At 34.8% G+C, this 12,035-nt stretch overlaps 1 protein-coding gene across 3 annotated transcripts in view; it reads left to right on the top strand.

Moving 5' to 3' along the window:
* GRID1 (glutamate ionotropic receptor delta type subunit 1) overlaps nucleotides 1-12,035 on the top strand; it is a 1,107,390-nt gene that overhangs the window by 1,091,251 nt on the left and 4,104 nt on the right. Inside the window, exons 15-16 of one of the 3 annotated variants that reach the window (XM_051982369.1) lie at nucleotides 1,332-1,572; nucleotides 1,823-1,914. In XM_051982369.1, coding sequence (XP_051838329.1) covers nucleotides 1,332-1,572; nucleotides 1,823-1,912 — 331 coding nt within the window. In that variant the 3' untranslated portion in view covers nucleotides 1,913-1,914. Of the gene's footprint in view, nucleotides 1-1,331; nucleotides 1,573-1,822; nucleotides 2,623-12,035 lie in introns of those variants that run through there. The other 2 variants (XM_051982368.1, XM_051982367.1) reach the window with 2 other exon arrangements.

Raw genomic sequence — 12,035 nt, 5'->3', positions numbered from 1 at the left:
AGGCTATTGAATTTTGTGTCTACATATCCCTCTGTGTGTATGTGTGTGTGTGTATGTGTGTGTATTAAATGGAATGGAATCAATGAATTCCAAAACCATAACCCACACTGAAAGATAAAGATAAAAACAAAAGTAAACAACATCCCCTCCAATTTTCAATCACATCCAAATTCTTTGTATGGATGCAGGTGTCCAGAAAGAGTAGTTACAGTTTGACTTTATCTTTGTCTAAGGGGAAGAACACTTACATTTTTCCTTTATGTCAGCATTTAACTGATTATGGATATAATGACCTCTTCACAAATGGTTAGTTAGAGTTTTGTAGAGATGATTGAATATACAATAAATTTCCTACAGTAAGGGTTATCACCATGTTGAAAGTGGATACATGCAAACAAAATATCCTTTCTGGATTGACCCATGGATAAAACTTTTAAAAAGAGATTTGGTTCCCAATCCCAGAAACAAAGGAGTTCAGGAGAACAAATACTGTGTATGTATGTGTATGTGTATGTGTCCATATATAGTCAGATAGATATACACACCTATACACACATACATGCATTATATATATATGCATATATAAATATACTTACAAAACATTCACATTTATACTTCATTTTGTCTTTGAATATGCTGCGCATATATATCTATGCATATAATAATTGCTTTTTAAATTAAATTTTTAATGATTAAACTTGAATACAAACCCAAAAAGATTAAATGAAGATATCAACACTTCTGAGCACCAAGAGCCCTGCATGTTAGCATCCTATCAAGAAAGTTTGTTCAGACATGAAAACATATGACAAGATTGTGATTCTTATTAAAGACTATTACTATGTCTCAAGAGTATGAGAATGTAGATATTATTCTGTTTGACATTTGGCAAGATTTCTGGTCTGGCATTGGATGAAAAAGACTAAGGAAGAGTACTAATTACGATGAGAATACGTTTATAGGTAATTTTAAAATAATTTTTATTTTTTTACAAACCACAGAACAAGGGATATAAATTATAACTAATGGATTTTTAAAGATGATGATGGTAATGATAATGATAATAATGATGGTGATAGCAATAAAGAAGATAGATTGCTTGCTTTTTATGATGGTGGTGGTGATGGTGATAATGGTGAAATTGTTGCTGATGGTTGTGATTATGAAGATGATAGTGACAGTAATATTAATCCTACCACTGTTCCTGGTAGTCACCTTCCTCCAGCCATGCTAAAATTGAATGAGAAAGACTTCAGCATAAAAAAATTTGGTAGTTTTTTTTTTTTTGTCATTTTCCAGTATTAGTGATCATTCTTTATTTTATCTTTTAGGATCCTGGAGCTACAGGATACTGGTGATTTGGACGTTCTTAAACAAAAATGGTGGCCAAGAATGGGTCGCTGTGACCTGAATAGCCACACCAGTGCTCAGACAGATGGCAAGTCCCTGAAACTACACAGTTTTGCTGGCGTGTTCTGCATCCTTGCTGTGGGCCTTCTCCTTGCATGCCTTGTGGCAGCCCTGGAGCTATGGTGGAACAGCAACCGCTGCCATCAGGAAACACCAAAAGAGGTCCATAGCTTTTATCCTATTCCTTAAGGAAGCTCAAAGTCAAGAGTTGAGCTATGAGATTTTTTTTTTTTTTAGGATTTTTCCTTATAAATAATATAAATCATTTTCATATAGTTTAGAGGCATAACATAGATTTGGTTTTTTTACAGTGCTTTCTTGTGTGTTTTTTTTTTTAAAGAACAAATTTAAGTGATTTTTTTTAATGCTTGTAAAAAGTGCCAAGGCATTAAAGTCCTGTATTTATCTATAGAGCAGATGCAGTGTGGGCAGCACGAGGGCGTCCTTACCCACTCTGCCTCACCAATGTGCTTCTACCCTGACCTGGAGAGACCAGCTCTAGGGGTAAGAGTAGCCCAGAATCCATGCCCACCTGCCCCTTGGCCATCTATCTTAAGTAACAGTATGGGGAAACTGTGCTGGGTTTCTTCTGAGGGTTATGAGCTATTTCCCATCAACTCCCCACCAACTATGGTCAATACAGACATAGACATATGATTCAGATTCATTATGGTCAAGAACAAAATTGGCCTTAGGTGACATTCAAGACATTAATTAAAGTGGCCTTTTCCCTAGGAGATGGCATACCAGAGACTGCTCATATTATTGATCTGCTGCATCTCCCCCAAACATGACCCCAAATAAACTGTTTTCTGGAAAAAAGCCCTTCTGAGTGTTTCCCCTAGAAAACTCTCTCTGAAGGAAGGCAATGGGTATTGAAATTTTGGGGTTTCTTCCACCAAGAAATTAAATTCATTCTTGAAACATTCTTGCATAAAACCAGGATCTATTTGCATCAATTAAAATGCTTAACAAGCTAACCTCTGGTAATTTGGGAAATATGGAGACACTTGCAAGATTCCTTCAGTTCAAACAGATGTTAATTCCAGACAAGTAGCAGCAACACAGCTGGAAAAGAGTGAAAATGAGAATCTATCAATTCAAATCTCAGGGAGTTTTTTGAAGATGGGGGGTGAAGAGGTTGTAGCAAATAAAGTATCTCAAGTCTGGGAATCTGGTGCCAACAGATGCAGAACTGAGGTCTTTAGGTTGCTTTGTAATGTGCCTTTTCTCAGTGCTGTGCAATCCTTCAAGGAGCTTTGATTTCCCCAATCACATTGGGGAATGTGGGTGATCCATCTATATTCTTCCTTCAGTGCTAAATCTAAAAGCTAAAGCACAATACATTTTGTAGGACTTGAATGGCTTTTGAGTGTTGATGGAGCCAAAGATTTCATCAGCTAATAGTGCAACAACCTGATAATCATGTATGGCTTGGCTAAGCAATTCCAATCCATTCTTGGTCCAAAAGTTGAAGTCTTTCTCAGCTTGGTAAAATGTGACAAAGCTCTGATCCACTTTTGATCCTTTTGAAAGCTAAGGTCGCCTTTACACAATGATAAGATATCATAATCTTTTTTTAAAATAAGTGATTGTTCACACAAAAAGCATCAAGGTGACAGGTGACTACTTACTTAAACCTGCTTTATCTATTTCTAAATCTCCTATCTCCTATCTTGCTGATTTTATTTGTCTGTCTTATTTCTCTCTGTTTTTGTATTCCATCTCTCATTGTCTATGTATGTCTCTATATTTGTCTCTCCATTTCTGTCTAGTGTCTCTGCCACTGTCTTTCTCTTTCTTTGTTTTGCTTATGATTCCATAAGGGTAAAGAACTCCCAGTGAAAAAATTCCTTCTACCAATATAGTCCAAGTGCTCTTCAAATACAGTTTCCTGCAGGAATGAGAAATTAAGTAACTTCTTCATCATCATAGAGTCAATATATTTCAGAATGGGAGTTGAATCTATGACTTCTTGACTGAAGTCTACTACATATTGACTATTTCATATTTCCTCTCTTGATTTAGCCATCAAGAAGCATGAATTCCACTCTTATGTTGAACAGGGTCATTTGATTATCAGGGAGAATATCTTTTTGTTTATTTTTCTTTCTGCTTTTCTTACACTTCACACTAAATAAATGTCAGAATGGAGATTTATCAAGCATCCTCAATGACCCTAACCCCACAGAAGCATGTAAGAGAGAAATGGTATGTTATTAGCTAAGGAAGTCACAATTGAAAATATTTAAAATGACATTTACTATATTGAAAAGCTTTCTTTTTCTTTTGAGGAAATTCATTTAAAGTAAAAACTAAGGTAGAAGAAACATTTGAAACATCCCCATTACCAGATTTCTTTTAGGTTGGATGTTTTATTCAATTAATTCATATGATTTTTTTTTCTACTTTCTAACCATTTGGGCAAAGGTGTGTGATGATTGCTGAGTTAAATGACCATTGCATTTACAAAGCTCACTTTGGCAGAATGTACAGAATTGTGGGTGAAAAATTGTTGAATTAGAGATTTCCCAGGAGGAGAGATGATTCTTGGTCTCAGGTAGAATTGAGTTTCAAGTATCTAATCATACCATCATTGACTTTTCCACATTAGGATAAACTTCCAGGAGACCCTAGGCCAAAGGGACTACAAATCTTTGAAATATCCTAGAAGACTAAGAAAATTTAGCAACAATGAATGCAAGACTAGAATTAGTATATATTGATCAAAAGGGAGAGGAAGAGATAGCCTGACAGAGAGATAGAGTAGAGACAGTAGAACTCCAAAAATAGGAGTTCAAAGATAGAGGAGAGGAAAAGAGAGAGAGAGCTACAGTCAGAAAAACTAACACAAAGAGAGAAACTCAAAGAGAGAGATTAATAAAGATAGAAAAAAAGTCAGAGAGATAGAGACCTAAATGGACAAATCAGGATTAAGAGTCCTGTGAAATATTCAAAGATGGTCTTACCTTTTCCTATCTTTCCTAAATTCCAAGTACTCAAACCAAGTGACGTTAAATCTATTCTATCCCTGATCCCTGAGAATTCATATGGAATTTAGTTATGCCTAGAATTGAGGTAGATCTGGTGGGAAAATCTAAACCAATAAGGTCTGCTTGTCTGATTTCTTTTCATTGAAAGAGACATGGATGACTGTTTTTTGAGACCTGGGAAATTCAGCCAATATTAACATCTTTGTTTTTCTTGACAGGTATGCTGAGGTAGCCAATGGCTACTCTTAACTAAATGTACTAAGTGCTAGTTGAGTCTACTTTCTCTTGGTTACATAGAAAGCTTTTAAAAACAATGAAATAATTCATCTATTCATGGACTAGGAAAACATTGATGTACAAATTGTGACCCGTAATTTACAGAGTTACTATTTGCAGTTAGATGAGAAAGCAACATTAATTACAGACTCTTAAAATTTCAGAATTTGTTCATAATTCTTGTCAGCAGTCATGCTGAAGATGACTTTGCTTTCATTCTTAATGGTATTATAATGAAGCATCTTCAATTTAAAAAATTCCATAGCAGCCGTTTTGATGTTCATTTCTGTTGAACATCTAGTCTCTTAATATGCCTATGGATACAAACATGATTTTTTTTCTGGGATATTTATATACAATTGTGTAGTAGCCAGATTTAGGAGTTTGTATTACTCTTCATGGCAATACTATTGGACACAACAAAGACATTTCGATTCATGAAAAGACCTGGATTACTTCACTTACATTAATATTTTAGTAAAATAAAGATGATAAGTGGGAGAAGGTGTATGGAGTGAGATACATAGCATCGTTCCTCACAAACCTAGTTATTGGATTCCATTTCTGCTCCTTTTTTTTTTTTTTTCATCTTATTTCCTTACATCACCTAAAAGTAAGTCTAGGAATAAGTGAAATTATAGGAGGGATAAGAGTTCATTCCATCCTTCTCTTTGATCCTCTGAACACTGAGTCTATTAATTCTGTATGGATGCCTCTTCCTTACCTCCATTGCCCCTTGGGCTTTCCCCTTTTCTTCCCAATCTCCCTTTTCTCCAGTGCTGAGATGCCTTCTGCATACTTGGTACCCAATGATCATAGACATGAACCTGAAGCTATCTCAAAGATCATCTAGTTCATCTTGCATATGTTACAGATGAAAAAAAAAAAAGAGCCACTAAAGAGATAATATAACTTCCAATATATCAGAGATGCTATGTGGTAGAGCCAGGATTTGGACCCATTTCATTTGATTCCAAATTTAGTTACTTTCCCACAATGCTTACAATGACTTTACTGCATGTTCTATTTTCTTTTGTCACTATTCTTTTCTTTCATGTGATCAAAATTCCTTTTATTTGTATACTTTGAGAGATTCAGACACTGTCACCTATGTGTATGTGTACATATATGTGTATATAAATATACTTGGAACATATGTGTACATATATTACTTTTTTTCAAAAGAGCAATGACAATAAATAGTCATTCTTTCTTCATAAATGCATTACATTCTCCTAAACCTTATGATGTATTCTTTGTAAGTTTTTAAGGTCAAAACATTGAGTCCCCAGGTAACTAGCCTCTTAGTCTCGAGTCTTCCAAACATAGTTAAGCTATTCAATTCACAGAAATACCACAAAACATAGTGTAACACAAGACAATGAAATTCATCAGTAATTTATTATGGCAGCTAAGTGGAACAATGAACAAAGTGCTCAACCTGGAGTCAGGAATACCTGAATTAAAAATCCAACCTCGGATATTTCGTTGCTATGGGATTCTGGGCAAGACATGAGTAATAATAGGACCTTCCTTCTAAGATTGATGTGAGGATAATGTATATCTTATCATGTTGTAAGATAATATCTGTAAAACTTGTGCTAACTTTGAAGTGTTATGTGCATACCATCATCATTGTTTATCTACAATGTATGAGACATTTTTTCTGGTTCATGGGAATACATAGAAAGGGTCACTCATCTTCATAGAGTGTGCACTCTATTGGTTTTGCTATGAAACGCAAAAAGGCCATTGTTGGACCTGTCCTTGAAGGCCCTCCAGTTTGGAAGTACTGACTCAAGCTTGCATTCTTCTTGCAGAGTCTTCTAGAACACATGATTACTTCCATGTCTCTCAGGGAGTAAAATGGAAAGTGAATTGAACTTGGAGTCAGTCACAAGGCCTGAGTTCGAACACCAGCTCTGCCATTTCCTACCTGGATGACCTTGGACAAATGACTTTCATTTTCTAGATTTCAGAATCCTCATTAGTTATTAAAGGATGAAATAGATGGCCTCTATGCTGTGTAATATACATATATACATAGGCATGTGTGTATACAAATACATACATACAAACATAAATATACTCACACAACTATTTTTTATATATAGACATGCACACAATCATTATGTAAAATTGTCGACAATATTGGGAAATTTTTATATGCATTGCCACCTATACAATTAAGCATAATGATCATGTACTACATTGATATCAATATAAATAATGTTGCAAATTTATCTGGATTTTTTCTTTTAAGGGAGCTGGAACAATTCATTCATTAATGTTTTCTTCTCTGTTTCAGTAACAGTCTACATTTTTATATTACTTTACAGTAACAAAAATGTTTTCTCTTCTCATTTAGTTCTCTTAAAGTTGGTAACACAATGATTATCACTGTTTTAAAAACTCAGAGAGGTGTCATCTAGCAATTTTCAGTGACATAACCAAAATTGGATTCTAAGACTTCTCATTCCTAATTATGTATTATTTTCACCATACCACATCTCCATTCATACCTGGTCTGTGATTTCAGTAGTTTTTATATAAATCAAAAGCAAAATAAAAATAAAAATAAAATGAGGTTTAAAAATTTAGCTGAAGTTGACCCTGGAAATTCTTGGTGAAGATTGGGATTTCCAGGAGATGAGTCTTGTCTTCCCGTCAGAGAATCTTTCATTTAAAGGGTAGGTATTGAATTGATATTTGAGTTAATTCAATATAATTTTAAAAATTCATTAAATTCTTATCATTTCAAGGCATTATTGCTGGAATGATGAGGATAAAAGATTTTTTTAAAAAGAGTTCTTTACTTCAAATAGATTTCCTCTATTGCATGAGAGGTACCAAACACATACCACCATCAACAACTAGCTGTTGTGGGGAGGGGAATGGAGGAAGGGTTGGAACTTGAGTCAGGAAAAACATGTTGAAATGCTACACCAGGCCCCAACTAACTGCAAGACCACTGGAAATTCAGTTGTCTGTTGAATCTCTATTTTTTTTTTTCCATCTATTAGGTCTTCTTTACACTGCAAATTGTCAGATTCCCTCAGGGAACTTCACTTTGGCCAGATAGCTGTTAAGCACCTGAAAAATTCTCACACAGATCAGCTAGGTGCCACAATGAATAGAGTTCCAAACTTAGTCACAAAGATCTGAGTTCAGACTTAGCCTCAGACTTTTACTGTGTGATTCTAGGAAAAGACTCAACCTGTATTTATCTCAGTTTCATTGTATGTAAAATGGAAATGATAATAGCACCTATTTCCCAGATATTTTGTGAAAAGACAAAGAATAATGAATGGTAAAGCATTTATCATAATATCTGGCACATATTAAAGACTATACAAAGATTATTATTATTATTATTTATGTTCCCAACTACCCTCTTTCCTGAGACATAAGTTGGATTACATTATATCCAGGAACATTGTAAGCCTTTATTAATTATTATTATTATTAATTACACAAAAGAATTTGTCTTAGCCTTCCTTCTACAAAGAAATGAATAACCAAATAGATCAAGAACAACTATTTTCTAGTTTATGATATGTAGTTGGATGGACAGGTTTTGAATCTAATACATTAGTAGATATATCATCAAAAGACAATATTAAGAGGAACAGTGATCTGAATCCAGAACTTAAGAGAAGATGAGAATAGTCTAGATTGTTGTTGGGAAATTCAGTGTTTTTCATTACCCTAAATTTCTCCCTAAAATAGATTAGTGGCTTTGATAACCAGTATTCTTTGGTTGTTGCTTTGTCATGCTCATTCATGAAATAACATATTTTCCAAAAAAATAAATCATAGGTTGCATACATAGCAATGAGAGGCATGAACAGTAGAATGTATGAGTTTTCTGCAGCCTATTACCAAAGGAAGAATTGCACAGAATGGCACAAAGAGAATCCTCAGAGTCATCAGAGGGATATGTGGTGGGTCTTATCTGGTAGAGTAGAAATACATAGGCTCCCAAATAAAAGGAACTAAGTTCCTCTTCTTTCTCTGATTTTTTACTACTAATATGATCATGAACTTCCCTGGAAGCCAGATTCATCATCTGTAAAATGAAAGGATTGGAAGATATAACTTTTGGGCTCCCTTCCAGATCTAGGAATAGATCTAGAGATGACCAATGGACAGCCAATATTCCATTGGGATAGGCATGATGTCAAGTTATATAGAAATATCTAAGCACATTAGGTGCCTCTTCATCATTGTTCATGGCAAAATATTTACAAGAATCTCACAAGATGAGAAAGCATAAATAGTTTCTCTTGTGTTCCATTGAAGCACCTCCATATCTTTGTGATCACATTTCCATCAAACTATTTTAAGGGGAAGAAACAATATCCATAATCTGTCATAATTCAGTAGCAAAAAATCAGTGACATGAAACTACTTGTTACAAAAAGTCAGTGATTATTAATTTATTCCAATCCCTTGTTCCTGTTATCCTCTGGAATTTGTCAGTGAAATGAACACAAACTTGGGAAAATTATAACGTGAGGAGTGTCCAGATCATCAAAGTCTCCACCTGTCTCTTACAGCTGCTCCTGGGATATGGTGACAACATCATTCTCTTGTGACTGAGTTCTCTCTATTCATCAGGGATACGTGCCCTTATGGTTATAACCCCACTGATAAATATGGAAGTTTTCATCTCCATAATCCTGTTCTTTTTTCACTCTTCATTGTTTCCTTGCACAGGACCAAGAATCTCTTGTGTCAGGGAAGGTTTTGCTTCAAGAAGTGCACCATGGATAAAACCAGGCCATAAAATATGAATCCCTCACTCAGGAATGGACAATATAATCTATGGCAAATAAGAGGCAGCCCTGCATGGTAGAAATGTGCTAGATTCAAAATCAAAGGACCTATGGCTCTTTGGTCCATTACTACCTGTATATAACAGGGCAAATCACTTAACCTCTTTCAGTTTCAATTTATTCATCTGTGAAATGAAAAGATCATGCAATAAGTGGTTTATGAGATCCATCCTAATTCTAAATCTATGATCTGTGATCTAAATCTATGATCTAAATCTGTAATCATCAATCTACTTTGTTATTCTTTTATTCCCTCTTCCAACCACCCCCCAGGTCTTTATAAATAACAATAACTTCATGTACACTTACACAAAGACACAAAGGTCTTTGTACACATTTTCCCTTTGAGTCCTCATAATAATAAGGTAAGGGAAGTGTTATGGACATTATCACTTTCATTTTACCGAGATAAAGTTACATGTCCATTGTTAGGCAACTAGCAAGTAAGAGAATTAGGATTCTAAGACAGGTCTCTTCTCATTCCAAGTCTGATGTTCTTTCATTTAACTTTATTTTTCTCTAAACCAAGTTCCCTTATCATCAGTTTTTCCCCTTTCTCAACTTGAAACAGTGGCCAACAGAGCTCGACCAATGTCAGTCCTAATGAGTTCCACTCATAACAGCTGTTACATAGATGAGAGCTTAGTTAATTACCATTTTCTACTACATTGTATTGTTTCCACATTGGTGAACAGCAGCTTAATTACAGAACTTTGTCTCTCTGAAGCTAAGGTTTGTGAGAGGTCTGGAGTTGAGGAACAGCCTCTTGGTGGTGCATCTGTCATCATATTTAATAAGAGACAATAACTACAGAATCAGATTCCAAGAAGATAAATGGCAAATAAGTCAGCGGATCTTATTTTGCATTTGGAGATACTTGACTAGGGCAGTTACCTGTGGTAAATTAACAAAGACAAGAACAGTTCTCCAAGTCTCTTTCCACAGGCTGCCTACATATCATTACCTGGCTGAACATCGGAACCTTGTATAATGAGGATGGAAACTGAAGCCATTCATATTTTTTAAAGGATTAGAATTTTCATTACATAATGGAATGCACCATTTCTTCCCAAAATATAAGTAGTTATCCACGCTGCCTCGACTTTTTTCTATAACTAGATTGGGTAATCCACATTTCAAATAGTACCCCACTCTGGATAAGGGGTAGAACCCCTAAAAGTGGAGGAGGATCTCAATGGCATATAGACCTTAAGCCATTTCTTATGGGCAGCTCATGTCAATTTCATCCAAACTCAAAAAGTGAGTTGAAATCTCAGGAAATTACTGATTTCAGACTTCAACACCAAAGATGTGAGCAATGTTAAAAGGTTGCTAACTTGTATTTGAAAGAGGATATTAAGAAATAACTGCTCAGATCATTTTTGTTAGGGAATTTCATCAATGGAGATCATAAAGTAAATAAAAAAATATGATGGTTAGCCCCCCCATTTTATTTCAATTGGGTTTGATTCAATTCAGTAGATGCCTACTATGTGCTACTAGTCTAGGTACTGATGGTTATACAAATGTAGGCAAAATGCAATACAAATTTGTACTTGTATGTAAATGCAAAAGATAATAAATATCCCCTTATATAATCAACTAACAGTTTAGAAGCATTCTTTTGAATTGTTTTAATCCTTAGACATTGACATTGAGCCAGACTTTCAAGAGTTTTCCTGATATTCACAGGATCTTAGACCTAAATTTCAAAGGGATTTTTGAGATTTTATCCAATGCTTTCCTTTCAGAGATGAGAATACTGAGCTCCTATTCTATAAAATTATTTACATGAAGACATATAAATAATAAAAATCAGTAATTGAAGCCATATCCTTTTGACACTGAGTCCTGTGCCTTTTCTCCTAGAGTCAGCATAAAAATAAGGAATTACTGAATTGGAAGGAATTTCAGAAACCATCCACTTCTGGCTCACCAATCCTCTCACATTAGTTCATTACACTTGAATAATAAACAAGGAATTCTTGGAATCCCTTGGAAACCACATGAATATTCGGCCTTTGTTTATAGAGCTCCAATCAAGGGAAGTCAATTACCTATAAATCTCATTCTACCTTGACATAGCTCTCATTGATCTGATCTGTGATTTCATCAATGAATATTCCTCCCAATTATAAATTCTTTTAGTTTTTCCCTGCCTCAAAACTAGTCCAACTAGTGGTCAATACATATTCCAATCTAGCCACTTGCATCTGATTCTCCCTATTCTTAGAATTAAATCACCTTTTATTTTGTTGGTATTCATTTTCCTGAAGAGACCTCCTTCAAACCCCCTCCATTAATAAGACTTACTTTTTTTTTTTCCTGATCCCTAGTATTTTCTCTGGCAAATAAAATTCACTTAATAAATTGTATTCATTCATTCAAAGTAAATTTAAAGTGTCCAAAAAACATTTCAAAGCTTCCTTATTAGACCAGCAGACTGACCCCTTCTTTTACTTTTCCCCCAAATAAGCCATCTGTGAGACTCTGATTCCCTGATTCTAGTTCACCTGTG

The sequence above is a fragment of the Antechinus flavipes genome, chromosome 2 (assembly GCF_016432865.1).
Source record: "Antechinus flavipes isolate AdamAnt ecotype Samford, QLD, Australia chromosome 2, AdamAnt_v2, whole genome shotgun sequence".
NCBI lineage: Eukaryota > Metazoa > Chordata > Mammalia > Dasyuromorphia > Dasyuridae > Antechinus > Antechinus flavipes.
Note: the sequence above shows the minus strand (reverse complement) of the source record. Positions and strands in the feature narration are given on the sequence as shown.